The sequence below is a fragment of the Phascolarctos cinereus genome, unplaced genomic scaffold (genome assembly GCF_003287225.1).
Source record: "Phascolarctos cinereus isolate Bilbo 61053 unplaced genomic scaffold, phaCin_HiC Scaffold_2;HRSCAF=192, whole genome shotgun sequence".
Classification (NCBI taxonomy): domain Eukaryota; kingdom Metazoa; phylum Chordata; class Mammalia; order Diprotodontia; family Phascolarctidae; genus Phascolarctos; species Phascolarctos cinereus.
The window spans coordinates 22,711,194-22,738,255 of NW_027555625.1; the positions used below are offsets into that span (position 1 = coordinate 22,711,194).

Here is a 27,062-nt window from a genome sequence, read left to right on the forward strand (position 1 = left end):
GTGTAGATCTTTGACCCCCTCGGGGACAAATGCCTAGTGGTCTTCCCATAGTAAAACCTACGGACGGTTTATTACGTGTACATGTTCCTGCTCTCTCCCACTGGAATAAAAGGTCCGGAAGAGTAGAAAGCATCTTGCTTTTGTCTTTCTATCCCCAACACTTAGCATAATCCCTGGCACATAGTAAGTGCTTCTTAATACCTATGGATTGATTGATGGTGTAATTGCAGATTGTTTGTTTTCCAAAATGTTGGACATTTGGTTTCTTCTTTCCTCGGTTTTGCCTTTCATTCCACTCCTGTATGCAGGTTTATAAGTTCTCATTCAGGGAAGGCTGTAGTCCCTGCTGGGCTGGGGGCTCAGGCAGGGGTCACAAAGTGGAGAAGACAGTTTGGTTCTGGAGAAGCATGGGCCTTTTGGGAGACGCCCTACAAGACTTATATCCGTGAAACGATGATGCGACACAGGACGTTGGAATGTCATCGTATGGTAAAATGCCGTCAGTGTGCGGCGTGTGTCATAAGCAAGCCCTGGGGCTGTTCAGGAGGCCGGCAGGGCAGGGTTTATGGATGAGGCCAAATTTGAATTGGTGGGAGGATGTGCATAGGTAGAGAGCATCAGACAGAGAAATAGCCTAAGCAAGTCAGATCAGAAAATACCTACAGCGTGTCCCGAAAGGCTTAATATGGTTGTAAACCTTTGCGGCCCTGTGTTTTAGCATCTGCTCCTGTCCCTGAGGAGTTTGCATTCCAGCGGTGGGATAACACATTTCCACCAAGACGGCCTCCTGGTGAGCAGTTCTCCTACGATGGCCCGTTCAGACCGATGGCAGCATGGGATGATTTATGGTCTGGACACAGGTCATGTATAGAGCAGGTAACGCAGGGACCATAGAAGAAAGCGGTCGATGTTCGTGAATGTTCTGGGCCCTTTCGCTGCTTCTCTGCCCTTCATCCCTTATATTCCAGCATTCCTGTGCCAGAATGTAGGTGAGGAGAGAAAACGTCAGAATCCACTGTGTTTCTCATAACCGCTCTTCATGAAACGTTTGGGTGCAGGAAGGGGAAGTGGGAATTTTATGAATAAAAGGAGTTTGTAAGTTATTTGCAAATTTCTTTTATCCGTGCTTTCTCTGGCTCTGTGGTAGCAGATAATTGAATGTATACATGTGTAGTTACAGACATTTCTCCCAGAAGTCTATAAATGTTTCTTTTCTGATCTCCTAAGCCCAATGTTTATTGTGCATCAGAATCTTTTTTTGGCAATTGGGGTTAAGTGACTTGCCCAGGGTCACACAACTAGTAAGTGTCAAGTGTTTGGTTGGAGGCTAGATTTGAATTCAGGTCCTCCCAACTTCAAGGCTGGTGCTCTATCCACTGCGCCATCTAGCTGCTTCTGGATCAGAATCTTCTGCGGGCTGCTCTGGGCCTTTGACCTTTGAGTGAGGGCCCTTCTTGGACTTGTCCTTCTCTTGTCATGGAAGGGGACGAAGGAGCTGCTTAGTGCCCAGCTAATCCTGGGCCCAGTTGTCTGAGGTCTGGGCGGGGCAGGTGGGGAGATGTATAGACCAAGACACTGAACCAGCCAGGCCTCTGCCCATGATGAGTGTGCAGCCAGTGCCACAACTCAACCCAGATGAGCACAGTGGAAGAGGTTCGTTTGCAAGGGTGAAGAATCTTTCTAGTCTTTGATTGTTTTAGAATGGGCTCAGTTCTGTTCAGCACACATGTAAGATATTGTGCTGTGTGCTTTGCCGAAATGTGAAGGAGAGTGGATGTGCACGTACGCACGCGCGCGCACACACACACACACACACACACCACACACACACCCCCGCTATCCTCAGGGAGAACTACATTCTGGGTGGGTGTAACGGTATACAGATAAGAAACCAAAGGCATACCTGGTGGGTGGATATTATATGCTATTTATGTAAATACATAAGATAGATTCTAGGTATATGTCCCCATTGCCTATAATATGCTGTATGTACATATGCATACCTATACATATCTGTCCCCTCATAAAACTACTTTAATTAAATACTGGACAGCCACTTGTCGGAAATGTTATAGAAAGCATTCTCAGCTATGAAATGGATGAGATAGCTTCTGAGGTCCCTTAAATTCTCTGACGACTGACTCTCTTAAGGGGTCTTCTGCTACAGAATTATTCAGTGTCCCCTTTATAGTATTATATTCATTTTATACTGTATTTATTTAGTTATTTGTATGTTACTTTTAACATCTTTAACATTTAATTTTTTTCCGGAATTTACGCTCCACTCTTCCTTCTGCCTTCCCCAAAATGAAAAGAGAAAAACACAGTTCTTGTAACAAACATGCCCAAGCGAAACAAATCCATGCCTTTGCCGTCTGTGTGTCTCGTTTTGCCCCGTGAGTCCCTCATCCCTCTGAAAGGAAGTGGAGGGCACGCCTCGTCTTTCCTTGTCTTTCTCAGAAGCTGCGTCGCAGCTGTCTCTTCGAGCTCAGGAGCAGCCCACCGCGCTCCTCTGCCGGGGGCATTTGTCCAGTCCCTGTTGACAGGCACTCCGTTTGTTTTGGGTTCTTTACCACAACAAAAACCACTGTAAACGGTTTTGTTCACATGGGTCTTTCCCTCTGTTTGTTGCTCTTTTATATCTTGTGACAGTGTGCATTTCTTCCTTTGAAAACTACCTGTTCATATCCTTTAACCATTTGTCCAGTGGACGTTGGCCATCATTCTTATATACTTGAATCAATTCCTTCTCTATTATGGATTTCAGACTTGAGTTAAATATTTTCCTCTTGATTTTAACTGCATTAGATTTTTTTTTGCAAAAAATTTCTATTTTAGGTGATTCAAATTATTCATTTTATCTTCTGCGATCCTATCTGTCCCTTGTTTGCTCGTGAACTGTTCCCCTGTGCGTAGTTGTAAAAGGTATTTCCTGCTTTGTTCCTCTAATTTGTTTATGATGTGACTTTTTGTGTCTAGGTCATGTACCCACTTGAAAGTTATTGTGGTGTATAATGTTAGAGTTTAGTGTAAATCTGTTTTTTCACCAGACTGCTTTCCAGTTTTCCCAACCATTTTTGGTAAATAGTAGTTTGAATCTTTATCGAGCGCTGTTACTACTGTGTTCATTTGCTTCTGTGTTTGCTTCTGATCTTCTCTGCTGGTCAGCTTCCCTATTTTTTGACCACTACCAATACTTTTCATTCTTACCTGCTAATGGAGGAGACAAGTACATTAATCATCCAATCAGTAAACATTTATTAAGCGCCTACTATGTGCCAGGCACTGTGTTAAGCGCTGGGAATACAAAGAGGCAAAAGACAGTCCCTGCGTCAAGGAGCTTACAGTCCAATGGGAGAGACAACATGCAAACAAATATATGTAATGCAAGCTCTATACAGGAGGTAATTAACAGAGGGAAGACCCTGGCTTGTATAAATAGGGTGAGATTTTAGTTGGGACTTAAAGGAAGCCAGGGAGGTCAGTAGTCAGAGCAGAGGAGGGAGAGCGCCAGAGAAAATGACCGGAGTTGAGAGATGGAGGGGTCTTGTGCATGAAGCAGCCAGAAGGCCAGTGTCCCCGGATCGGAGAGTACCTGGGCAGGAAAGGGGTCGGGGAATGGGGGAGCTGTAAAGTGTGAGATGACTGGAATGGTAGGAGGAGGCAGATTATGAAAGGCTTTGAATGCCAAACAGAAGATTTTGGATTTCATCCTGGAGCTACTGGAGTTTAATGAGTAGGGGAGTGACGTGATCATATCTATGTTTTAGTAAAATCATCATAGTGGCTTAATGGAGGATGGACCGAAATGGGGAGAGACTCGAAAGAAGCAGATAATCCCTGCACTCCCCCCCAAGCTATTGTAAGTGTCCAGACTTAAGGTGACAAGGCCTGTACCTGGGTGGGGTGGTGTCAGAGGAAGAGGAGAGATGCTGCCATGGTGAAATCCACAGGTGTTGGCAAAAGCTTGCGTGTTGGGGCCGAGGGGGGGGAGGGGAGAGACAGTGAGGAGCCTAAGATGACTGCTAGGCTGGAAGCCTGGGGCACTGGGAGGAAGATGTTGAGCTGTACAGTGATAGGGAAGTCGGACAGGGGGCCAAGATAATGAGTTCTGTTTTAGAAATGTTGAGTTTAAAATGGCTAACTGATCTATAATGTTAAGCTGAATTTCCAGTTTGAGATGTCTGGAAGGCATTTCAGCTGAAGATGTGAGATTGGAGGTCAACAGAGACATTGATTGGGACAGGGAAGGTAGATCTGAGAATCCTCAGCATAGGGCTGGTCATTAAATCCTTGGGTGCTGACGAGAGCAGCACAGGAGGGAACACAGAGGGGGAAGAGAGGAGGGCCCAGACAGAACCCTGAGGGACATCTGTGGTTAGAGACAGAGAGGTAGGGGGAGAACCCAGAGAGCTCGGAGTGACTTGAAAACCTGGGGAGAAGAGGGTGACCAACAGTGTCCAAGCGGCAGAGAGGCCAAGTGAGTGAGGACTGAGAAAGGGCCATCGGCTCAGACGATGCCTCACGGGGGCTGTGGGGATCAAACGAGGGAATAGATTTAAAGCGCTTCAAGTGGATCTTAGGTGTTATTATATTTTCTGTGTCCTAAGTCTCCATTTCTTGACTGCCCAGAACAGGAACCAGTTGTCTCTTTCCTGTCTCCTGCCAGTGCTCCCTTCCAGGGGGATTGATCCCTTGAAATTTCTGTCTTTTTAGAGCTCTTGGGGGAAAAAAAAATCTCCATTTCTTACCTCCCAAACCAATCCCTTCCTGCGGTTGTGTGCATGGAGCCGCAGACAGTGCTAATCTTAGAGACAAGGTGCCATGCAGATCTGCCTTTGGCTGGGGAGGAGGGGGAAGGTTTCTTCTCTGAGCTTTATTTCTTTCCGGGTGGCAGCAGAGCTTGCCTGTCTGTCTTCCCCTTCTCCTCTTCTGCTTCTTTTTGCCCTTTCCTTCTGACTCAACTTTTCTGTTTTAAAAGAAATCAGTGTAACTTTTTTATGTGGTGACAAATATCCTCTAGGAAGAGAGTGGGGTCTGTTATCCAGATTTCTGTCCCAGATTCCTAGATTCATAGAGGCCTGCTCGAGACCCTCCCCAGGACACACAGCTAGCCGCCAGGGCCTCAGGCCTCCTCCCACGCCTTCTGAATGGCGGCCAGTCATTTGCACTAATGCTCCTTGCCCACTCCGCTTGCTGCCACAGTCGTATCTGCCAGCTGCTTCTCATTGGATGGAAGAAGCAAGCTGTGAAGCAAGACCCTGAGCAGACATTTTACATGGTGGTTGGTGGTGTGAGGTTTCCCTTTTCCCCCTAAGGGGGGGGGGGCATTGTGGTGGGATTTTCCCTATGACCTGAGTAAGACACACGAGTCTTTTATAATACTTGAAATATCCATTCATCTCTCATGCCTCCTACTGATTCTCAAGGTATCTCTGCAAAAGCACTGGCCTATCCTGGAGGGAGGTTCCTAATATGCCTTAGAAAGCAATTCTTTTTCATTTCCTTTCCTTTCCTTCAAACAAACCTGGATTCTCTTCTGAGACTAGCTAATCTCCCTCTTCCTGGGCATGGCCTAGTAGTTAAAATGCCTCGCACTTCCGCTAATGCCATCTGAAGCTTCTCAAGTCAATTACTTGTCCCTACCTAAGGGCTGCTCAGGTTTCAGTGACAGAGTTTCTGTTCAAGTCTTTAAAAAAAAAATCCCAGTACTCCAGGCTGAGTACCTGGTGGAATATTTATGTTCTATGGAAAAATGAATTCTCTCCTCAGCTCCTGACCTCTGAAAATAAAATTACTAGCCTGTCCCAGCAAGCTGGTTGTTTCCTGATGGTTTAACTGAAGCCTGTATATGCAAGGTTGGTGATATTGCTTTGCTTTGAAAGTGCCCCTTTCTTATTTAAAACTCTGCTAAGTCCTTAATAATAAACTATTGAACTCATTGCTCTGAGCACTGCTAAAATAGCCACATGTTTTCCTGAAGCAGAAGGAAAACCAAAAAATCTTGAGACTTTTGCCTTTCTCCAGGCAGGGTAGCCAAACCTTTGCCATTTCCACCCACTAGAGGGGACTCGGATCTGTCAGGTCTACTCAGAAAGCCTGCGTTAACCACCTTGCATGTGCCAGGCTCTGTGCTAAGTTCTGGGAATACCAAGAACGGCAAAAGCAGTCCCTGCCCTCAGGAAATCCAGAGTTGGTTGGGGAAGGCAACACGCAAACAATGGTGGGCAGTCAGGATATAGAAAAGATGACTTGGGGAGGACCAGAAAAGGTGAGGCTTGAAGGAGGCCAGAGGGAAGCCAAGAGGTGAAGGTTAGGAGGGAGAGAATTAGAGGCATGGGAGAACAGGGAAAAGTCATGGAGTCCAACTTGTCATCGTCATCAGTACACATTTATTATGCACCTACTATATGCCACGAGTCATAGTAAGTATAAGAGATACCAAGAAAAGCAAAAACGTGGTCAGCGCTGCCTTCAAGGAGCCCAGGATCTAACAAGGGAAATAACATGCAAGCAGTTATGTCCATCTAAGACACAGCCAGTGTAAATGAGAGGTAAACTCGTGGGAAAGATGTGGTGCGGACACAGGGTAGGGAGCCTGGGAAAGATCTGCAAACATGAGATTGGATCTCAGGGAAGAGACCTGGCTTTGGGCTCCATTTTAGATACTTCTAACTGTGTCACCCTGGACAAGTCACTTAATCTCCATGAACCTCAGTGTCAGAGACAGATATGAAGACCTTAAAGGTCTTTTTCAGTTTTAAAATCTGTGCCTCCAGCATCGAAATGAAGCCATGCAAAGTGTGACAAGCAACCAGACCTACATGTACACACATGCATATGCATATATATTTTCACATATATATACATATATATGTACATACATACATACATACACACATTAATGACACAGGTAGAGAACTTCAGGTAGCTCTTTAATATTTCTTAATTATGTTAGTTTTTGTCTTATTTTGTCTGTTTGGTTATTTGTTTTTGTTAAGGTTGTTAAGTTTATGATGATTGTCCCAAAGACCTATAAGTAGTAAATTGTATAGACCTCCTGTTGAGGACTGGGCCATGTTTCATAGGATGATAAGGCTGGTTTTCAGTGGACTTCAGTGGGGGCAGGACTCGAATCTGTGCCATTTCGCAGGCTTCCTCTCCACAAGGCTGGTCACTTTTGCCTTTGCAACCTCTGCTGCCATCACCTCACTATTGGACTATTACAGTGGCTTTCTGGTTGGCCTCCCTGCCTCAAGTCTCTTCCCACTCCAGTCCCTCATCCATTGAAGAGGCAGTGAGGTGGCACGGTGTGTAGAGGCCCCGGCATGGACTCCAGCAGACCTCAGTTAAAATCCAACCTCACACACTTGTTAGCTGTGCGAGACGCTCAACCTCCTCTGCTTCAATTTCCTCAACTGTAAAATAGAGGCGATAATAGCCCTGACCCCTCAGGGTTGTTGTAAGGGTCAAATAGGATAAAATTTTTAAACTCCTTAGCACTGTACTTGGCTCATCGTAGGTGCTTAACAAATGCTTACTGACTTGTCTTGTGGACCACGTCACCTCCTCCCCGCCACAACTCTTCTCCATGAAATCTGTGGTCCAGGCCTTCTCCCGAGGTCTCCCCCAAGCCTGGTGTTCTGTCTGTCCTCACATGTGTCTCTTCATTTCCTCGGCTTCCATCAAGACTCAGTTCACATCTGGCGTTCTGCAGTCAGGCCTTTCCTGGTCTCTCTTGATCTTGGTGTGGACGTTCTGAGATTATCTCCTGTGTATATTTCATATATAGCTAGTTATCTGATGTGGTTCTCCCCTGAAATGGAAGCCTCCTGAAGTCAGGCACTATTTCACTTTTGTCTTTGTCTTCCTGTCACTTAGCACAAAGCCTGGCACATAGTGAGCCTTCAGCAAGGCTTGTTTACTGACTCGTGGTAGATGCTGAGGGCATAAAGTTACCGGGGTCTGCCTTGTAGCTTTCTGGTTACAGTGCCCTCTATATGGCTGATGGGGAGAGGGTATTTCCATTTAGAAAAAGACTGTTGAGAAATTTCTCCTTAAACAACACTGGTATTTCTGTTTACTTGTCAGAGGTTCTGAGTGACTGGATATAATAGATTTCCCCATTCCACCATGACCCTGACTTTTCTTATTCATTATTTAAGAAAATATTACCTCCCTCTTCCTTCCCCATAAGGTTGTTGTAGGTATTCAAAGATATTCCCATATGTTCTTCTAGTGTTCAAAATAGACTTATTTGTTCTTTGATATGTGGCTTCCTTTTAATCCAGGGGCAATGTTGATTCAGATTCCTAGCACAATAGAAATACAGTGTATTTGTTAGCTCTTATGATAATCTCTGTCCATATAATAGAGTTCAAATCCCAACTCTGACCCTTACTACCTCATTTTGCTACTATTTTCTGTAAGGAGAATGATCTTTGTATTGGAAAGAACAGAGGGGAAAGTAGCTAATAGGAGTTGGAACCTAAAAGAAGTAAGACAATAATAAAAAATGATCTATTTGGCCTTGATGGGTTCCAGTCACTAAAAATAGGTGAATGACATCCCAAGCTACTAAAATAATTGGTAGATGTGATTTCTGATCCACTGCCAATGATCTTTGAAAAGTTGTGGCAAATGGAAGAACTGCCTGATTAAAGGAGTATATGTCTCAATTCTCTTTAAAAAAAAAAAGAGGCAGGGCAGAGAGGGCAGTCAACTTTGGCTGGTGAGCTTGACCTGCATTCCTAGCCAAAAGTTAGAATGTAGTATTTAAAGAATGACTACTGATCATCTAGGTGACAGCTAAGTGAATAGAGCTCTTAGGCCTAGAGTCAGGAAAACCTGAGTTCAAATATGAACTCAGACATTTACTAGCTATGTGACCCTGGGCAAGTCACTTAACTTCTGTTTGCCTTAATCCACTGGAGAAGGAAATGGCAAACTACTCCAGTATTTGCCAAGAAAACCCTAGGAACAGTATGGTACATGGGTCCCAAAGAGTTAGGTGTGATTGAATCTGAATGACAACAATGGATCACCTTAAAAAGAGAGCAGTGATCACAGCAATCCAGCATAACTCCATCAAGAATAGGTTATGTGATCTGACTTCTGAGGGTCAAGCCAAGATGATGGAGTAGGGAAGCACTCAGCCAAGCTCTCCCTATGCTCCCCTCTAAACAACTCTAAAATAAAGCCTCCAATCAAATTCTGGAGTGGCAGAAGCAATAAGAGGTCCAAGTGGGACGTTCTCCCGGACGTCAGAGAGATCTGCATCACAGGGGAGGAGGTGGGCCCAGAGCCCATGGGGATGAAGCACTGGTAGTGGGACTAAGTGGTGGGGACAGAAGCACCTTTGGGAGCTCTCAAACCAGAGGTGGCAAGGGGGACCTGGCAACTGACCAGAAAGCGATTACAGGGCACCCCTGTGCTAGCACGGGACGCTGGATCGTGTGCTGTTTGGCGACTCCGTTGCCTGTATCCACTTCTGGGTCATAGGTCAAGGGCAGAGGCAGTGGAAGCCCTAAAGGGTGGGTAGTATCACTTCCCATCCCGAGGGAGGAGAGGCCTGAGGGACAATATCAATGCCAAAAGGTCAGCGGCCCTTCTTGGGTAAGGACCAGAGTGCAGTGACCACGCATCTCCCCAGATCACAGCACCCTTGGAAGCACCGCAGATTTTCAAACCCCAGGAACCAGCTTTGAAAACAGCAGTGTGAAAATGCCTGGAGCTTGAGACGGTGCCTCTCCCTGGGAACAGAGCCCGACATTTCCACGTTCCAAATCAAGAAACAGCACAGGGAAATGAGCAAACAGCAAACACAAAAGAATGAATGATAGAAGAAAAATTAGGTAAAGAAATGAAAGCAAAGGAAGAAAATTATGAGAAAAATAATGAACACCTTGGTAAAAGAGGCACACAAAAAAATACTGAAGAAAATAATACCTTAAAGAGCAGAATTGGCCCAATGGAAAAAGAGGTATAAAAATTTACCGGTGAAAACAACTCCTTAAAAAGAAGAATTGGGGGCAGCTAGGTGGCACAGTGGATAGAGCACCGGCCCTGAAGTCAGGAGGACCTAAGTTCAAATGCAGCTTCAGACCAAACACTTGACACTTACTAGCTGGGTGACCCTGGGCAAGTCACTTAACCCCAATTGCCTAAAAAAAAAAATTTAAAAAGAAGAACTGGCCGAATGGAAAGAATCCACTGATTACCACCTGAAGGAGATACCAAAATGAAAACTCCCTTGGAATATTATAGTCAAATTCCAGAGCTCTCGGGTCAAAGAGAAAATACTTCATCCAGAAAGAAACCATTCAAATACTGTGGAGTCACAGCCAAGATTACATAAGATTTAGCAGCTACCACATTAAAAGAGTAGAGGGCTTGGAATATGATATTCCAAGAAGCAAAAGAGCTGGAATTACAACCAAAAAATAACCTACCTAGCAAAACTGAGTATAATCCTTCAATGATATTTCATGAAATACAGGACTTTCAAGCATTCCAGATGGAAAGATCAGAACTGAATAGAAAATTTGACTTTCAAATACAAGACTTAAGAAGCATAAAAAGGTAAACATAAAAGAGAAATCATAAGGGATTCAATAATGTTGAACTGTTTACCTTTCTATATGGGAAGATGACACATGTATTTCTGAGAACTTTATCATTTTACAGTGGTAAATAGGATTCTGCATAGAAAGAGGGTGTAGGAGTGAGATAGTTATGTTGGGATGATGTAGAAAAATAACAGATAGGCAAGAAAGAGGTATGAGAAAGGGGAAGAGAGAAGTAGAATGCAGAAATTATCTTACATGAAAGAAGTACACAAGGAAGAGCTTTTAAAGTTGAGGGGGAAATTGGAGGAGGTGTGTAAAACTTGACCCTCACATATAAATTGGTTCAAAGAGGGAAGATACACAAACACACACACTCAATTGATAATAGAAATCTATCCAACCCAACAGGAAAGTAGGAGGGAAAAAGGATAAGAAAAAGGGGAGAGTGATAAGAGGGATGACAGAAAAAAAGAAGGCAGTGGTCAGAAGCAAAATCAACGTTAAAGGAGGGACAGGATAAAAAGAGAAAGAGAAGGAAACATGGAATAAAATAGGATGGAGGGAAGTGTACAGTTGGTAATCATAACTGTGAATATGAATAAGATAAACTCATCCATAAAATGGAAACAGATAGCAGAATAACTTAGAAACCAGAATCCAACGATATCTTGTTTACAAGAAACACACTTGGAATAGAGAGACATAGATAAGAGTTAAAATAAGGGGCTGCTGCAGAATTTATTATGCTTCAGCTGAAATTAAAGAAAAAAAAGGCAAGGGTAGCAATCATGATCTCAGACAAAGCAAAAGCAAAAATAGACCTAATTAAAGGGGATAAGCAGGGAAACTACATTTTGCTAAAAGTTACCATAGACAGTGAAGTAATATCTACACTAAATGCACCAAATGGTATAGCATCCAAATTTTAAGGGAAAAGTTAGATGAATTACAGGAGGAAGTAGACAATAAAACTGTACTCATGGGGGACCTCAACTTTCCCCTCTCAAAATTAGATAAATCTAACTATAAAATAAATAAGAAGTCAAGATGATGAATAGAATCTTAGAAAAGTTAGATATGATAAACCTCTAGAGAAAACTGAATGGGAATAGAAAGGAGAGCATACCTTTTTCTTAGCTGTACATGGCACCTTCAGACAATTGACCATATATTAGGGCATAAAAACCTCACAACCAAATGCAGAAAAGCAGAAATGTTAGATGTACGCTTTTCAGACCACAATGCAGTAAAAATTACACTTAATGAAGGGCTGTGGAAGCATCAGTTAAAAGTTAATTGAAAACTAAATAATCTTAAGGAATGAATGAGTCAAAAAACAAATCAAAGAAAAAATAATTTAATTAAAGAGAATGAAAACAGTGAGACATCATTCCAAAATTTGTGGGATGCAACCAAAGCAGTACTTAGGGGAAATTTTGTAGCTCTAAATGCTTATATCAGTAAAAGAGAGAGAGAGAGCAGATCAATGAATTGTGCATGCAAGTAAAAAAAAAAAACCTTGAAAAAGAACACATTAAAAATTCCTAATTAAAAAAAAATATAAATCCTGAAAATAAGAGGAGAGATAAATAACATTAAAAGTAAAACAAACAAACAAAAAATTGAACTAATAAAATTAGGAGCTGGTTTTATTTTAAAAAAAAGATAAATCATTGGCTAATTTGACTTTTAAAACAGAAGAAAACCTAATTACTACTATCAAAAATGAAAAAGGTGAATGCACCACCAATGAAGATGAAATTAAAGCAATTATTAAGAGTTTTTTGCCTAATTATATGACAGTAAAACTGACAGTGCTAAGTGAAATTGATAAATATTTACAAAAATATAAATTGCCACATCAACAGAAGAGGAAATAGAATACTTAAATAACCATATCTTAGAAAAAGAAAGTGAACAAGCCATCAATGAGATCCCTAAGAAAACTCCCCTGAATCGGATGGATTTACAAATGAATTCTCACAAACATTCAAGGAACAACATGTAAAAAGTGTAAACTCCTTAAAGACAAGGAATGTTTGTTTTTATTTTTATATCCCCAGTACCTGGCACATAATACAAGCTTAACATATGTATGTATGTGTGTGTGTATGTATGTACATATGTGTGTGTGTGTGTATATATATATATATGTATGTATGTATGTATTTGATTGATTGATACTAATATTATTTCTCTGTTAAATAGTTCAGTAGATCTAAAAAGAAGCCTATGACAAAATACAATATTCACTCCTATTAAAAACACTAGAAAGCATTGGAATCAATCGAGCCTTTCTTAAAATGATAAGTTGTATGTATCTAAAACCAAGAGCAAGTATTACCTGTAGTGGGAATGAACTTGATACCTTCCCACTAAGATCAGGGGTGAAGCAAGGGTGTCCATCATCAGTGCTGTTATTCAGTGTTATACTAGAAGTGCTAGCTGGAGCAATAAGACGAGAAAAATAAGTTAAAGGAATAAAAATAGGCAATAAAGAAACAAAGCTATCACTCTTTGTAGGGTGATATGATGGTACACATAGAGAACTTTAGAGAATCAACTAAAAAACTAGTTGAAACAAAAACTTCAGCAAAGTTGCAAGATAGATCATTGGCATTTATGTATACTGCCAACAAAATCCAGCAAGAAGGTATAGAAAGAGAAATTCTACTTAAAATAACTATAGACTATATAAAATGCTTAGGAGTCTACCTGCCAAGATAAACCTAGGGATTATATTAACACATTTATAAAACAGTTTTTACTCAAAGACAGATCTAAACAATTGGAGAATATCAGTTTCTCATGGATAGGCTGTGCCAATATTATAAAAATGCATTAAAAAATAATTTACTATTCAGCCCATAGCAAACTACCAAAGAATTATTTTATTGAGCTAGGGGAAAAAATAGTAACAAAATTCATCTGGAAGAACAAAAGATTGAGAATATCAAGGGAATCCATGGGGAAAAAAAATACCAAGGGAAGGTAGCCTAGCAGTTCCAGATTTCAAACAATAGTACAAAGCAGTAATCCTCAAAATATTCTGGTATTGGCTAAGAAATAGAGTGGTGGATCAGTGGAATACATTAGGTACACAAGACATAATAGTAAATGACCATAATAATCTACTGTTTGATAAGTACAAATATAAATACAAAGCTCTATAAGAACTCACTATTTAGGAAGACTCATCTTCCTAAGTTCAAATCTGGCCTCAGACACTAACTGTGTGATCCTGGGCAAGTCACTTCACCCAAAATGCCTCAGTTTCTTCATCTGTAAAACGAGCTGGAGAAGAAAATGGCAAACCACTCTAGTATCTTTGCCAAGAAAACCCCAAATGGGGTCACGAAGAATCAGTCTCTTCTTCCATAGCCTAAATGCCTTCATCTTATTTATCTGATCCAAGTATGGTATGACTTTGAAACCTTTCACTCTCTTGGTTGCAGACCCCCTGGAAGACTTTTATCTTACGAATGGCCTTACTAAAATGTGACGCCCAAAAATGAACACAATGCTTTAGACACGATCTTACTATGGTAGTACAGTTAAGTGATCATTACTCTGGACATGATGCTTCTTTAAAGCACCTCAAAATAGTATTTAGCTCCCTCCCCAAAAAATTTCCTATGGGCTCATTCCTGTTTTTTTTTTCTATTTTTAATAAAAAAAAATTCTAATGAAATTTTTGTTGATATATTTTGTTTTTATATTATCTACATTTCCCAATATATTCTCCATCCTCCCTCCCAGAGCTATTCCTTATAGAAACACTAAAAAAGAGAAAAACAAAAACCAAAAAAGCAGGTCAGCAAAACTAACCAATATATTGAAAAAGTCTGACATTGTGTATGTAGTTTTCTATACCCACAGTCCCTCACCTCTACAGAGTGAGTTGGGGAATCATTTTCATGTCTCTTCGTTGGTGTCTCCTCCACTAGAATGTGAGCTTTCTGAGGGAAGGATTTTTTGCTTTTTAAAAAATCTTGAGTACCTGGTGCATTGTAAACAATAGATGTTTACTGACTACCAGGTTCATACAAATAAAAAAGAAGAGAACCTGGAGAGAAAAGAGTGTCAAGGAGAAGAGGATAGCTGACAGTGTCAGAGGCTGCAGGGCTGTCCAGAAGGATAAGGACTGAGAAAAGGATTGGGCGGCCAAGAGCTCATTAGTAACTTTGGAGAAAGCAGTTTGGGTTCAGTGCTGAGGTCAGAAACCAACTGTCGAGAGTTAAGAAGAAATTGAGAAGAAAGAAGTGAGAATGGATGATGCCATTCCCGAGGAGTTTAGCCACAAAAAGGCTCAGACAGAAGCATGATAGCTAGTGGGTTGAATAACCAAGTGATTTTTTTTTGAGAACAGGGGAGACACTGGCATGTTCATACACAGTATGAAAGCAGCCAAAAGACAGGGAGAGATTGAAGATGAGTAAGAATGTAGGGATTATAAAGGGGAAATCTCTGGAGAAGACTGGATATAATGGGACCCCTTGTGCTTGTGGGAAGGTTGGCCTTGGCAAGGAGAAGAGCCACCTCTTCTTGGGAGACAGAAGTAAAGGAGGAGATAATGGCAGTGGCTTCTATCTGGGTAGTATGAGATGAGGAAGAGGGAAGAAGAAGGAGCTTCCTTTTGTATATTAGATTGTAATTAGATTTAGATTGTAAACAATTAGATGGCAAGGCCTTTAAGGGTAGGGACTGTCTTTTGTTTGTTTTTTTTTGTTTTAATTTGTATCAGTGCTTAGCACAATGTCTGCTACATAGAAGGCCCCTATTAAATGTTTTTCACATAATATATCTCTGTGAATGGCCTTAATTTTTTCAGTAAAATGTGATGTAAGGTTCTTTGCTGAGAAGTTTGCAGAAGGATGAAGAAGTCTGGAAGAGCCACTGTCAAGAGTGGGATAGTGAGTTAATTAGAGAGGTGTGAAAGGATTGCCTTGGCGCAGTGAGGGCCCAGTTGAGATTATGTAACGTGAATTTGTAGTTTCATTATTTTCTAGCTTCATTCAGAAGTAGGTGGTGGTTGTTATCCAAGGCTGAGATTGGCAGGGTGGGTGACAGGATAAGGAGGCAGAGTAGCTGGAGAGAGAAGAGATGAGAAGAGGCAGCATAGCATTGAACTGGTTATCCAACAGATCAAGATGGCGAAAGGTTAGTGCGAGAGTGATGGCCTGGGGAGGGGCAGCTAGGTGGTGCAGTGGATAGAGCACCAGCCCTGAAGTCAGGAAGACCTGAGTTCAGATCTGGCCTCAGACCAAACACTTGACACTTACTAGCTGTGTGACCCTGGGCAAGTCACTTAACCCCAATTGCCTAAAAAAAAATAAATAAAAAAAAAAAGAGTGATGGCCTGGGAGAGAACTGAGGGCTTGAAGGATTAGAAATTACAGTGTGAACAAACTGCAGGGCTTGAGATTCAGGGTCTAGGGAGAAAGGGAATGGCAATAGATTGTGATCAGAGAAGGGCATTTCAGTGTTGGGGGGGGGGAGTAGTGCATCTGTAGGGGGATGGGAAGATCCCATCCCATGGGGCTGACCATCATTGTGGGGTTGTATGCTAAGGTGGAGTGGAGGAGCAGGTTGTAGAAAATGAGTAAGTTGAGGAACTGTGAGGTTAGTGGTGTTTGAAGCAGTGTCACTATGTATGTTGAAATCCCCTCATAGGAAGCAAGAAAGATTATGAGCCAAGCACCGAAGTCCTTGAGGAAAGAAGGGGTGTTGCCTGGATAGCACTAGGCAAGAATTGTCGGGATCTTGCCTGGGCGGTAGATATGGACAGAGCACACATCAAGGAAGGGCAGATCACTGAACCTTGGTGGCTGAGACAGTGAGGAACAAGGAGTATTCTTATTCCCCTCCGACCCCCAGTGAATTGGAGGGGTGGTGATTGGAAGTGTCCCAATGATGGAAAGGTGCTGACGCTGCTGCTACTGGTGGTGGTTGAGTCATTTTTCAGTCATGTCCAACTCTTCATGACACCATTTGGGGTTTTCTTGGCAAAGATACTGGAGTGGTTTGTCATTTCCTTCTCCAGCTGTCTGGGCTTAACAATTAAAAAACCACATCTATCTTTATTTAAAAAGTCCAGGTCTCAGGGCCTGTGATTTTACACAGAAGTAAAGGTGAAGTTTACTAATAAGCCATAAACCTTATTTAAATAATATGATAACCTTCTCTACCCATCTCTGTCTGAGCATTGCTGAAAAAATAACTAGTAGCAGTGGCAATGGGTTTGCATTTGACTGCTCTGCTTTATTTCTGTCATCTCTGTGCTAGATAACGTGGCTAGAGGTTTGGACATCTTTTACCACCGAGTCACACCTTAGCTACAGAGGAAGGAGTGGCTTCTTCATGAGCCCCTTTGTACAGTACACGTATAGCCCTTTTTCTCGGAATCCTGGATAATATCTCTTCCCTTCTGTCTCCATATTCATCTTCTCTTCCTCTGCTGTGGCCATTCTCCCTCTGACCAAGAGAGCTTTGCATGGGATCTCTGGGGCCCTATCAGTTCTGCCCCTGTGAAGTGATGCAAGCAGCCTGGGCTCTCCCTGGAGCCACGTTCCGTTGTCTGGTGCCCCAGGCCCTCCCCCACTGCTCCAGGGAGCCGATGCCAGGAAACCATTCAGCTGATGCACCAGTGCCGCCTCTTATTTGTCTCAATCCCAAGAAGATGCGTGTGACCTGATGTGATCTTGGCATGTAAACAAGTGCTCAGCAGATTTTCAGCTCCTGGGCTGTGGCTCTTCTTCCTCATCTGCCTCTCTAGCAGTGGGAACGTTTAAGGCACATCCAAAGAAAGAGCACAGGGGAACACCATACTGCTAGTGCAAAGAGCCCTGGGCTAGGAATCAGCAGACACAGATTCTGCTTCTGATTCAGAGTCTTTCTAGCTTTGTGACAGTGCACAGATCACCACCCCTCTGCCCACTACGGTCCTCTGTAGAATGAGGATCACGATGCGGCTGTCTGCTAGTTATGGGGAAAGTGCTTTGTCAGCCTCCTCGTCACCCTCATCACCATGGCAGGGAGGCAGTGTGGCCAGTCAATCAAGAAGCATGTAGTAAGCACCTAATATGTGCCAGCTCTTGGGCCGAGCTCTAGGGGATAGCAGTCCCTCCTCTTCGGGAGCTTGTGGTCTGATGGGAGGGAGAGAAAACAAGAGCATGCATAAACACATCCAGAAAAAAATGAGGATAAACCCAAAGTAATGAACTGTAGGGTCACTTCAGAGGCAGGGGCATGAGCAGCTGAGCACAGCAGCAATGTCTTCATATATGAAGTGGGGCTCAAGCAGACCCTCCCAGGAAGAGAGGGATTCTTTGAGGCAGAGGTGAGGAGGGTGGGTGTTTCAGGCCTGGGGATCCTTGTTGTTTGTCCTTCTTTTTCAAAGACCATGACTCAGGAAGGGAGGCCATGATTTGCAAGTGAATTGAATCACAGTGAGGCAGGGCTGTACAAAGCCACTGGCCTCGCTTTCTCAGGGAGATGGCCCTGGATGCAGTGAGAGATTTTTGCCTTTCTAAGCGAAGGTCTTTCGCAGGTCTTAGTTTGTCTGAGACAACACCCATTCAGTGATTAAGGCTAGGTAAGAAATAAGGCAAAAAAATGGCCTCTTTTATCTACTCAAAAAAACAATCAGTCTGAGAGGGGAAGACCCTCAGTGTTGCTGGCCAGAACAGAAACAATCACTATTTATACTCAGTGGCTTGGGGAATGACCAGTCCAGAGATGTGGAGATGGGAGAGTGAGTATTCTGTGTGAAGGATGGAGGGATGGTTTTGGGTTCTACAGTACCAGAGGGGGCTGTAGGCATGGAACATGGCATATAATGTCATACTTTTTCAGTGCTCTGGATAGTTTTACTGAGCTGGTTTGGATTTGTTTTTACTTTTCCTCTTTCTTACATGTTATAAGGCTCTCTGAAAGGGAGGAGACATGCATTGGGAAATGTGGGCGAAATGAAATAAAAGATAGAAATTAAAGTGCATTTGTAAAAACTCTATGAACCGGGTTTCGCCCCATCCCCTGCCCTCCCCACCACCATGGCTTGGAGTATCTGCCCCTCCCACCAGGAGCAATTACTGTACAGCCTTACCAGTCTGGTGGATGGACAGCCTTTTGTTTGTCTTTCTCTCGCATAGTGGAGACTTTGGGCTACTTCAGCTGCAGAAATTTATTGCCAGCTTGTTGAAGGTCTTAGAAAATGTTTTTAGTCAACAAAGTTTATCAGAATGATGTATAAAGTTACAAAAAGGAAAGCAGTGCACCGGTGACTCAGGGAGTGGAAGACGAGCAAATGTCCAAGACCTGCCACTTGCCTTCCCACACTACATTCAGTGTTTGCAATTATTAGGAGACGATGAAAAAAAGGAAAAGTTGTGTTTGAAGTGTCTTCAGTAATTATGTGTCATGTATGTCATACTCCTGCATACCCATTCCAACTTGGATACCTCTTTATAATGTGGGCTGTGCTGATGGGTCATAAGCGTCACAGAGCCTGTCGGTGTGGAAAAAGGCCTCGTGATGAACTGTACGTCTGCCGTCCTGGGACCAGCCCAGCTAATTTTGCCCGTCGTGAATGCTGGAACTAGTTTTACCTTCTCCAGAGAGAAATCTACAGTGCTTCCCAGCAGGGGAGGTCTAATGTCAGGTCCATTAGAGTGAGTCATCCATGCAGACTTATCTTATTCATCGATCTCTCCTGGTGATCATTTCTACTTCATAGAATAACAGTGATGATGATGACAACGGTGACGATGATGGTGACAATCTGGATGATGTGATTTCTAACAGATGGCTGAGTCACGGGGTTTGTTTATAGAAAAGGAGGACTTTATGATGGCAGCTTAGGACATGGTCATCACCACCAGAAAGTAGAGCTAGCTTACCCTGGAGAAGTCTAGATTTAGTAACCAGTGCAGATTGTGTGAGGAAATGGTAGAAACCGCAACATACTGCAGGCTGCAAAAACATGATACCTACGTAACACCTAGCAAGACGTGAGCAGATGGCTTGCTATGCAAGTTGGTCATAGCTCGCTCTCTGCAGCTTTTGGCCCTGACCCCAAAGCATTCTCGAACTTAGCCCTGCTCTAGCTGCCTCCAGCTCCCCAGACCCACACTCTCACATACTTCTTGTTCTGGGAATACTAGGCAAATCAGTACCCCTGGGGCTTTGCCTGGCCACCATTCCCCTGTATTGTGTTATCTGCTCTCATTAAATTGGAAGTTTCCTGAGAACTCGGATGGGCTCTCTTCTGGATTTATATCTCCTGTGATTAGCATGGTGCCTGCCATGTTTTGGGTGCCAAATCAGTACTTTTTCATTCACTCAATTATATCTTACTAATTCACTGATTTTCATCGTGTCAGGTTTGAAAAAAGGCGAATCTTCATATTCATATATAGACCTCAAAACATCCTTGAGAGGTCAGTGATAAACTGTGCTGGACCCAGAGCATCAGGCAAAAGCCAGCTGCGGCCCACAATCACCCAAATGTAGCGTTGATCTGTAACAGTCCAAGCACTGTTGCCATACCAAACACTTATTGTCTTCATGCTCCATGGAATGAAAAGGCCTCCAAATACAGGCACCTAGCGGAGGAGATCAGAATCACGCAGGGATGGAGTCAGGCACGCACTGTTCCTCCTGTTCTGTCTGCCGTTGGACTTGTGCTGAGGATGCTTTCATTGAGGCTTCAGAGGACAAGCTTACCTCTTCATGCTTGTATTCAAATTCTTTAGCAAGTTATTTTGTCCATCTCTGTCCACAGAATACGAAATGTAAAAGAACAATTACAAGATAATAATGACTTGTCCTCAGATCATTTCCGTCTGAACACTATCAAAAAGATGAGAAAAATGGGATAATAATAATGTATAATAATCATATACAGTGGTGAATTGCATTCTTTCTGTATGAAGGTGACAACCATCACTCACCAGTAACAGGGATAGCCTCTACCAAACCATCCCAACTCTCTCGCCCAGCGCCCCCAGAGACCAGGAGCACATATTTTTAGAGAGTCGACAAGAACTGTCAGTGTGAAGAAGAGCAAAGCTGCCTGGTGCGTAGGAATATCCTTATTGGCGAGATTGGGATGAGATGTACTTTCCTCCTATTTTTCTGTGTATCTTGCCCACAATCTTTTGCCCCCAATACATCTATATGCTGCAAATTGTCCTGCATACAGTAGACTCTTCATGAGCATTTGTCATATAGAGCTGTTTAGATGAAGAGCCTATGGATTTCCAACTCAGGAATCATCCAGAAATCCATTCCTCTTGCCCTCTCCTCTTTTGTGGTTGGAATTCTTAATGTCTCCTTTCTCAGCCGTGAGCACTGTAACAGACTTGAGTTCCTATTTCTCACTGCTTTCATTGGAGATCTAATTTGGAAAAGAGGTCGGGCTCCCCCTCCCCAGCCCTGGGTGGCCTTGGTGGGTATGCCTTGCAAAGCCATTGCTTTTCTGGCCTGACCACAAGGCCTGGCTGAGGGCTCTTTGCAGCCAGCCACACTCTGACTCCCTCTATTTGCTGTTGAATGTCTGCTCTGGGGACAGACTGCAGGTGGCTTTCTCTTGTCTTGCTACTAGCCTAGGAGTAGAAAAAGTTTAGCTGGGGAGCTGATGGCTGAGGTCATCGCAGGGTTCTGCTTGTTTGAAGAAAATCAAACTGAAACCTGATTCAAGGGATTAAAGCTGGAGGAGAAGAGCTTTGTTCTTTAAAAAGAACAATCTCATTTCCTGATTTGTAATCCCCAAAAGCCTCGGCAAGTTTGCTTTTGGAAATAAACCAAGGCTTCTAGTGGGATGACATATGAAACATACAAATGAGGGTTGCTGATTCTGCCTGCCATCCCCCGTCGAGGTCTGCCCTTGTCCAGTGACATTTAAACCAGAGACTGTGGTTCCTGGGCCTCACGCTTGATGTTGCTGGCAGCGTTACTCTCGTGGGATCTGACGGTAGTCCGACGTGAGCCGGGCATCCTTTTCCGGACAGGTTGGAGGCTGACGCCATTTGTCAGATAACTGTTGTTTGGTGGAATCTGTCCCTGGGTTCTCATTGCCTTTGCTTCAGTTAAAGCCCTGTGGGCCAGCCTGGTTTGTCTCGGGCTGTTTCTAATTCGTGGCCCGTCAGTGGCTTACCCCTTCAGTGTTTCACATTGCTTGTCCTTAGGTCTCTTTCCTCATTCTCCTGCCCAGCCCAGCAGCAGGAACCCCACAGGTACATCTCACCAACCAGGAGCAGCCCTGGTCTAGCTGTGCAGCCCAGCCCTCCTGAGTTAGAACCAGCAGAGCTGAAATGCTTCCTGGCTTCTCATGAGGGAACTCATTTGCCATCAGTCATGTGAAATGGACATGGGCTGACATTTGAAAGGCTCTATGAGAGCTTGTACTTTTAGCTGGGCCCGAAGCTTTGGGTATAGTCAGACACCTCAGACGAGGATGTGTTAGCCTCCTCCACATCCAAGCTCTTGGTCTGTAACTGCCTTCTTTGTCTCTGGCTTAGTAAATCACTGGTGGAAGCAGCATGGCATCTATGATGGACCTGGATTTGAGTCTTACCTGACTAACAGATGTGTGACTGGGGGCTTCACTTTTCTCATCTGCTGCATGGGTACAGTCCTTCGCTGTCATGGTTATTGTGAGGCTGCCATGTGACACTAAAACCCTTGGCCAGCATTTGATTGAGACATCAACGAAGTGCTACCAGAAGAGGAGCTCATGTTTGAGAAAACAAAACCACTGATTTAACATAAGGACACGTTTCCTTAGACTTGTCTGAAAATGGCAGAAGGCAGCTGCATGATGTAGAGAGAGAGCTGAGTGGGGATGAACATAGTTAGGACTTTTTACTGCATCCGGCAGAGGCTGGAACAGATGCTAACTCAGAGCCTTTCTAACTCTAAGATTCTGTGATGCTGTGAATTCATCTCTTAATAATTATCTGCTATAAGCCAAACACTGACAGTATAAGGTGATGGGGGTGTGTGTGTGTGTGTGTGTAGTGAGAGGGTTTTGGGTGCGAATTGTGAACGCAAGCTCAATCATGGGTGAGGTGTGATGAGACACCATTTCATAGCAAAAAGGCCTCGTCATTTTAGTGGACTGTAAGCTCGAGGTGAGTTAGCTATGGGCCATAACAACCAAGAAAGCTCACAGGATCTTAGAATGCATCCAGAGAAGGATGGCATCTAGAGGGAGGCCTAGAGTTTCACCGTTCTCTTCCCTGGTCGGACCATGTTTACATTATCTGGGAACCTCATCTTACGAACAGTATTGACAGGATGAAGTGCACCCAGAGGAGCCAAGTGTGCATCCCTTGAAGTAACTGGCAATGCTGAGCCTGGAAAGTACTGAAAGTTGTCATATAGAAGAGGGATTTGACTCATCCTGCTCAGCCCTGAATGGCATAACTAGGAGGAATGGGGCAGAAGTTGTAGAGAGACAGATTTCTGCTTCATGTTAGAGGGAAATTCTTAGCAATTGTAGCTGTCCAATAGTAGAATGGGGTACCCCAAAAGTTAGTAAGCCTTCCATTCATTAGAGTTCTTAGCAGCAAGGCTGGATGGCCATTCTTGGCAGGCTGGGAGGGAGGGGGTCACTGTAGAGATGAGTCTTACTCAGGTATAAGTCAACCTGGATCACCTTTGAGATTCCCCCTCCAAGCTCTGTGATTCCACTTTAAAGTCACATTTTCTGCAGGTTGTGGTTCAGTGATACCTTGAGGAACAAAGGAGAAAATCAGAATGGAAGACTGCAAGTGTAGAGAGCCTGAAGATGGCTTCATAGATCCATAGATTTTGAGCCAGAGGGCCCTTAGAAGTCCCCCATTCCAGCCCCCTCCTTATACTGAAGAGGAAACAAGGCAAGAGAGGTAAAAGAATTCAATCCACATCGAGCTGCTGCTGAGCACATCCTTATAAATGGCATCATCTTCAGCCTCTCAGGGGATTTTATATGCATTCCTTCTGACAAGGATTTGAGCTCAGTCTCAGGAGCAGAATCTGTTTGCTTTCCAAGTACTGTACTAACTCCCCCTAGAAGTGCTCATCCACACAAATATGTTGGCAACTAGATGATAAATGCTTTGGGCATGGCAACCCACAAAACAAAGAAGATTGCAAAATGTCCCCCAGTCCTTCTGCTTTTGTGGTCATAGGGACATCATGGAAGAAAAAGATGGGTTGAGTATGCTGAGAATCACACAGTTTTAGACAGTCTAGAAAACTAAGCTAATTGTCTGTGCTTAAAATCAGTACCAATCCAATGATATGCTTTTGGAGGAATTAAATCCTAGCAACATTGTCAGTCTCACTCCAAAGTAAGTGAGAGGCAAGGACATCAAGGAGAGGCATGACCAGAAAGGGACGTGGACAAATCCTGTGTCAAGAGGAAAGACTAATATATGGGTGGAGAAACTTTGTGTCACTTGGGGGTCCCGTGTCATGTTTAGAGACCAAGAGGAAAGCAGCAGACTCATTGGACAGACCCTTATGGAAGATATATGAACAAAGGTAACACAGGATGAGAAATCCCCTTTGGAGAGAGCATTCACCTGGATGAGATCATGAACCCACTGAATTATGGGTACCTGTTCTCTCTGTGTCTGAAAGGTCTTCGTAAAGGCCTCGTGTCGTTTTCAAGCTTGCACAATTTGAAGAGATCATAGAACTAGTCTGTAAGTAGTGTTACAGACGCTAAATTTGAATGGTGCCTCCCTGAGGGTCGTTTACCTTCTTGTCTGTAATAGGTATTTTTCTTCAATCGTAGGACCTGGAATAAGGATGTTGTATATAATTGTGTAACTTTACCCATTTACTTTTAAATATTGCTTATAAATGGTTCCTATTCTACCTGAAACAAATGATTGAAGTGTAGAAATGTATATGGGCTTTATGAAGACCCTGTATATATAAGAAGCCCCCAGATCAAAAACATTTTTATTTTATAGAGCAGATATTATTGCCATTGACTTTAATAACGGCTTGTACATGACCATTTGAGTATATCCAGCCCCAACATAGATGTCAGTACTTGATTGGGTCTTGCTAATTTAATTTTAAAGAAAACACGTGATAGTAAATCCCCACAAACTGATTCTGAAGTTCAGGTGTAGACCAAAGCTTTGTTTGCATCTACAACTTTCTCCTGTCATATCTTGCATTGGAGTATTCCTAAATTTTTCTCAAGACAAATATTGAATCAATGATAAATGCCTTTTACATCTCTGCTTCCCAGCACGCAATGAAGATGGAGTTGCCGTCTTGCCCCTTGATTATGCTGCTGTTTGTGGGCCTAAGCAAGACCTTTTGATTTCATATGTAAGAGAACTTGAGCAATAAAACTTGACATTCTTCCCTGAGACTTGTATATGTCCCCACAGCCCTGTGTAGTTATCTTCTTGTTAACGACTTCGAAGCCAGAGCCATAAACTGAATATGCACCCAAGGCGCTCCTGTAAATGGCATCTTGACTTTACGTGCTCTCTTTGAATTGAAACCAATTTGGAGCAGAAGGAAGGGTAGAGGGACTTTCAGGGAAGGGCTCTGATGTAGAAATTTGAGGTTGGGGTGCAGAAAGCTTTAAATGTGCAAATGTTCTCTTTGCTTCTGGGGTGAAGGGTATTCCAGTAGGCCTTTTCATATCTGTAAGTGGTCCTGTGCTGAAAAATTGAGTGCGGAATTGGGATGGTTGTTACTACTTGTGTGTGTGTGTGTGTGTGTGTGTGTATGCACGTGCATATGCTGGCAATAACACACCCGTGAGATAATACAAATAATCAGTGAGGGCATAATTAATGATATGGTATGGAATATTTTTTGATAAATGCTTGGGGAATGAGGTGACAGGCGTGAAATTAGAAAATTCCTTGAGCGACCTAAAATATAAATAGCTTTCGGAACTGAAAAGAGTTTCACAGCTGAAGATTTGATTGTGTTGAGAGGAAAAACTTCTTTTTCTTTTCCCCCTCCCTTCTTCTTTGCAAGTTGTTTGTCCATTCACCAAACAAACGCTCTACAGCCCTGCGCGGCTCATGGGAAGAACTCTCAGGTCGAAGCAGTACAGTTTCCTCGCTGTCAGGACGCTGGAATTAATGGTGTTTTGATGACACGAATTTTGAAGGGCCAACAAAGAGGCTGAGGGGCGAGAGACATGGCTCCTTAGAAGCGCGGGCCTCCTCTCCCCCAGCCTCTCTTGTCTGCCCCGTCATCCGTCTGCCAATCTCCCTGTCCATGGTTAGTTAAAGGCGCTTTTCATCCTCTTTTCTTTCCCACAGAGTTTGCCAGATCCGGCCCGGTGCCTGGGTTCCAGGAGGACACGCTGCAGTTGGCCTTCATCGACTTAGACAAGTAGGTCTTTGTGTTTTTGTTTTTTGTTTTTCTTTTAAGATGTGTGACTGAAGACCATCAGGTCTTAAGGAAAAGGGGAGGGGAAGGGGGGGATTGGTGTTGGCGATTCACGCCGGAGACCTAAGGTTTTTTCCCTGTGTTTGAGGCCACCCCTTTTATTTAGCTATCTGGGGTCCTTTGCTGTAGTGGAGGTGAATGGCAGGGGTGGAGGGGGAGGAGAGGGACTCGAGTGACCCCCGAGCGCTGGGCCCCATTGTGCTGGAGTTTGCTTCTGCAGACACAGCAGAAAGATAACGCCACAGCCCTGCAAGCTGACACTAAGCAGGTGTTGCTAACAGTGAAGGCAGTGATGCAGAGACTGCCTGCATGGAGAACTTTTGTTTGCAGATAATGCTGGGAGAAATGTTCCAGGAGGGTGGAGGGATTTGCATTCTGGGCCGTTGGTGTGGCCTCCTGCCCCCTCACACCTCCCTGGTCTTGGGCAGTTCTCAGCCATGGTTTAGGAAGGCGACTGGGCCGCGCCCTACCTGTCCCGCCGAGGTCGCCAGGGACCCGTCGCTCATGGCTGGATGTATGGCGGCTCCATGTGCATCACTGGGGCTTGGCAGCCTGATGTAGGGGAAAGGGCGGGCCTGGGGAAGTGCTCATTGTGGGCTGAAACGGGCAGGTCGAGAGGCCTGGGTGATTTAGGGGTGGGCAGCCAGGGCCATAGTGGGGGAGGAATGAGTGGGCTCTGTCATCTCTTAGCTCTGAAGATGGATGGGGTTGGAGAGAAGTGTGAATGAAGTGAGAGTCAATGACGGATGTCTCTCTCCTTATTAAAACAATCATTTTTTTGTCTGTTAAAAAAAGGGGGCTGGCTTTGTTTCTCCTGCCACAATGATGCAGTGCCTCTTGTTTTCAAGGCTGACATAGTTTGCATTCTGAAAACTTTGAGATGCCCAGAGTATTTCTTAAAGCTGTAGGACCCCTTGTATCGATGATCTCCTCACCACTGGGACTTGATTCATGCCAGAACAGCTTTGAACCCATAATGGATGGCCCGAGCCACCCCCGAATCCTCACGGGTGGGTGGTGTCATCTGTCATCTGATGACACTTCTGGAACGCACTGTTGGGCGGGAGACAGAAA

General features: G+C 43.7%; 1 protein-coding gene across 1 annotated transcript in view; it reads left to right on the forward strand.

Moving 5' to 3' along the window:
* EXOC6B (exocyst complex component 6B) overlaps positions 1 to 26,549 on the forward strand; it is a 453,944-nt gene extending 427,395 nt beyond the window's left edge. The window contains exons 20-21 of the mRNA XM_078149108.1: positions 25,859 to 25,931; positions 26,417 to 26,549. Coding sequence (XP_078005234.1) covers positions 25,859 to 25,931; positions 26,417 to 26,549 — 206 coding nt within the window. The remainder of the gene's footprint in view (positions 1 to 25,858; positions 25,932 to 26,416) is intronic.
* Positions 26,550 to 27,062: the final 513 nt, after the last annotated feature.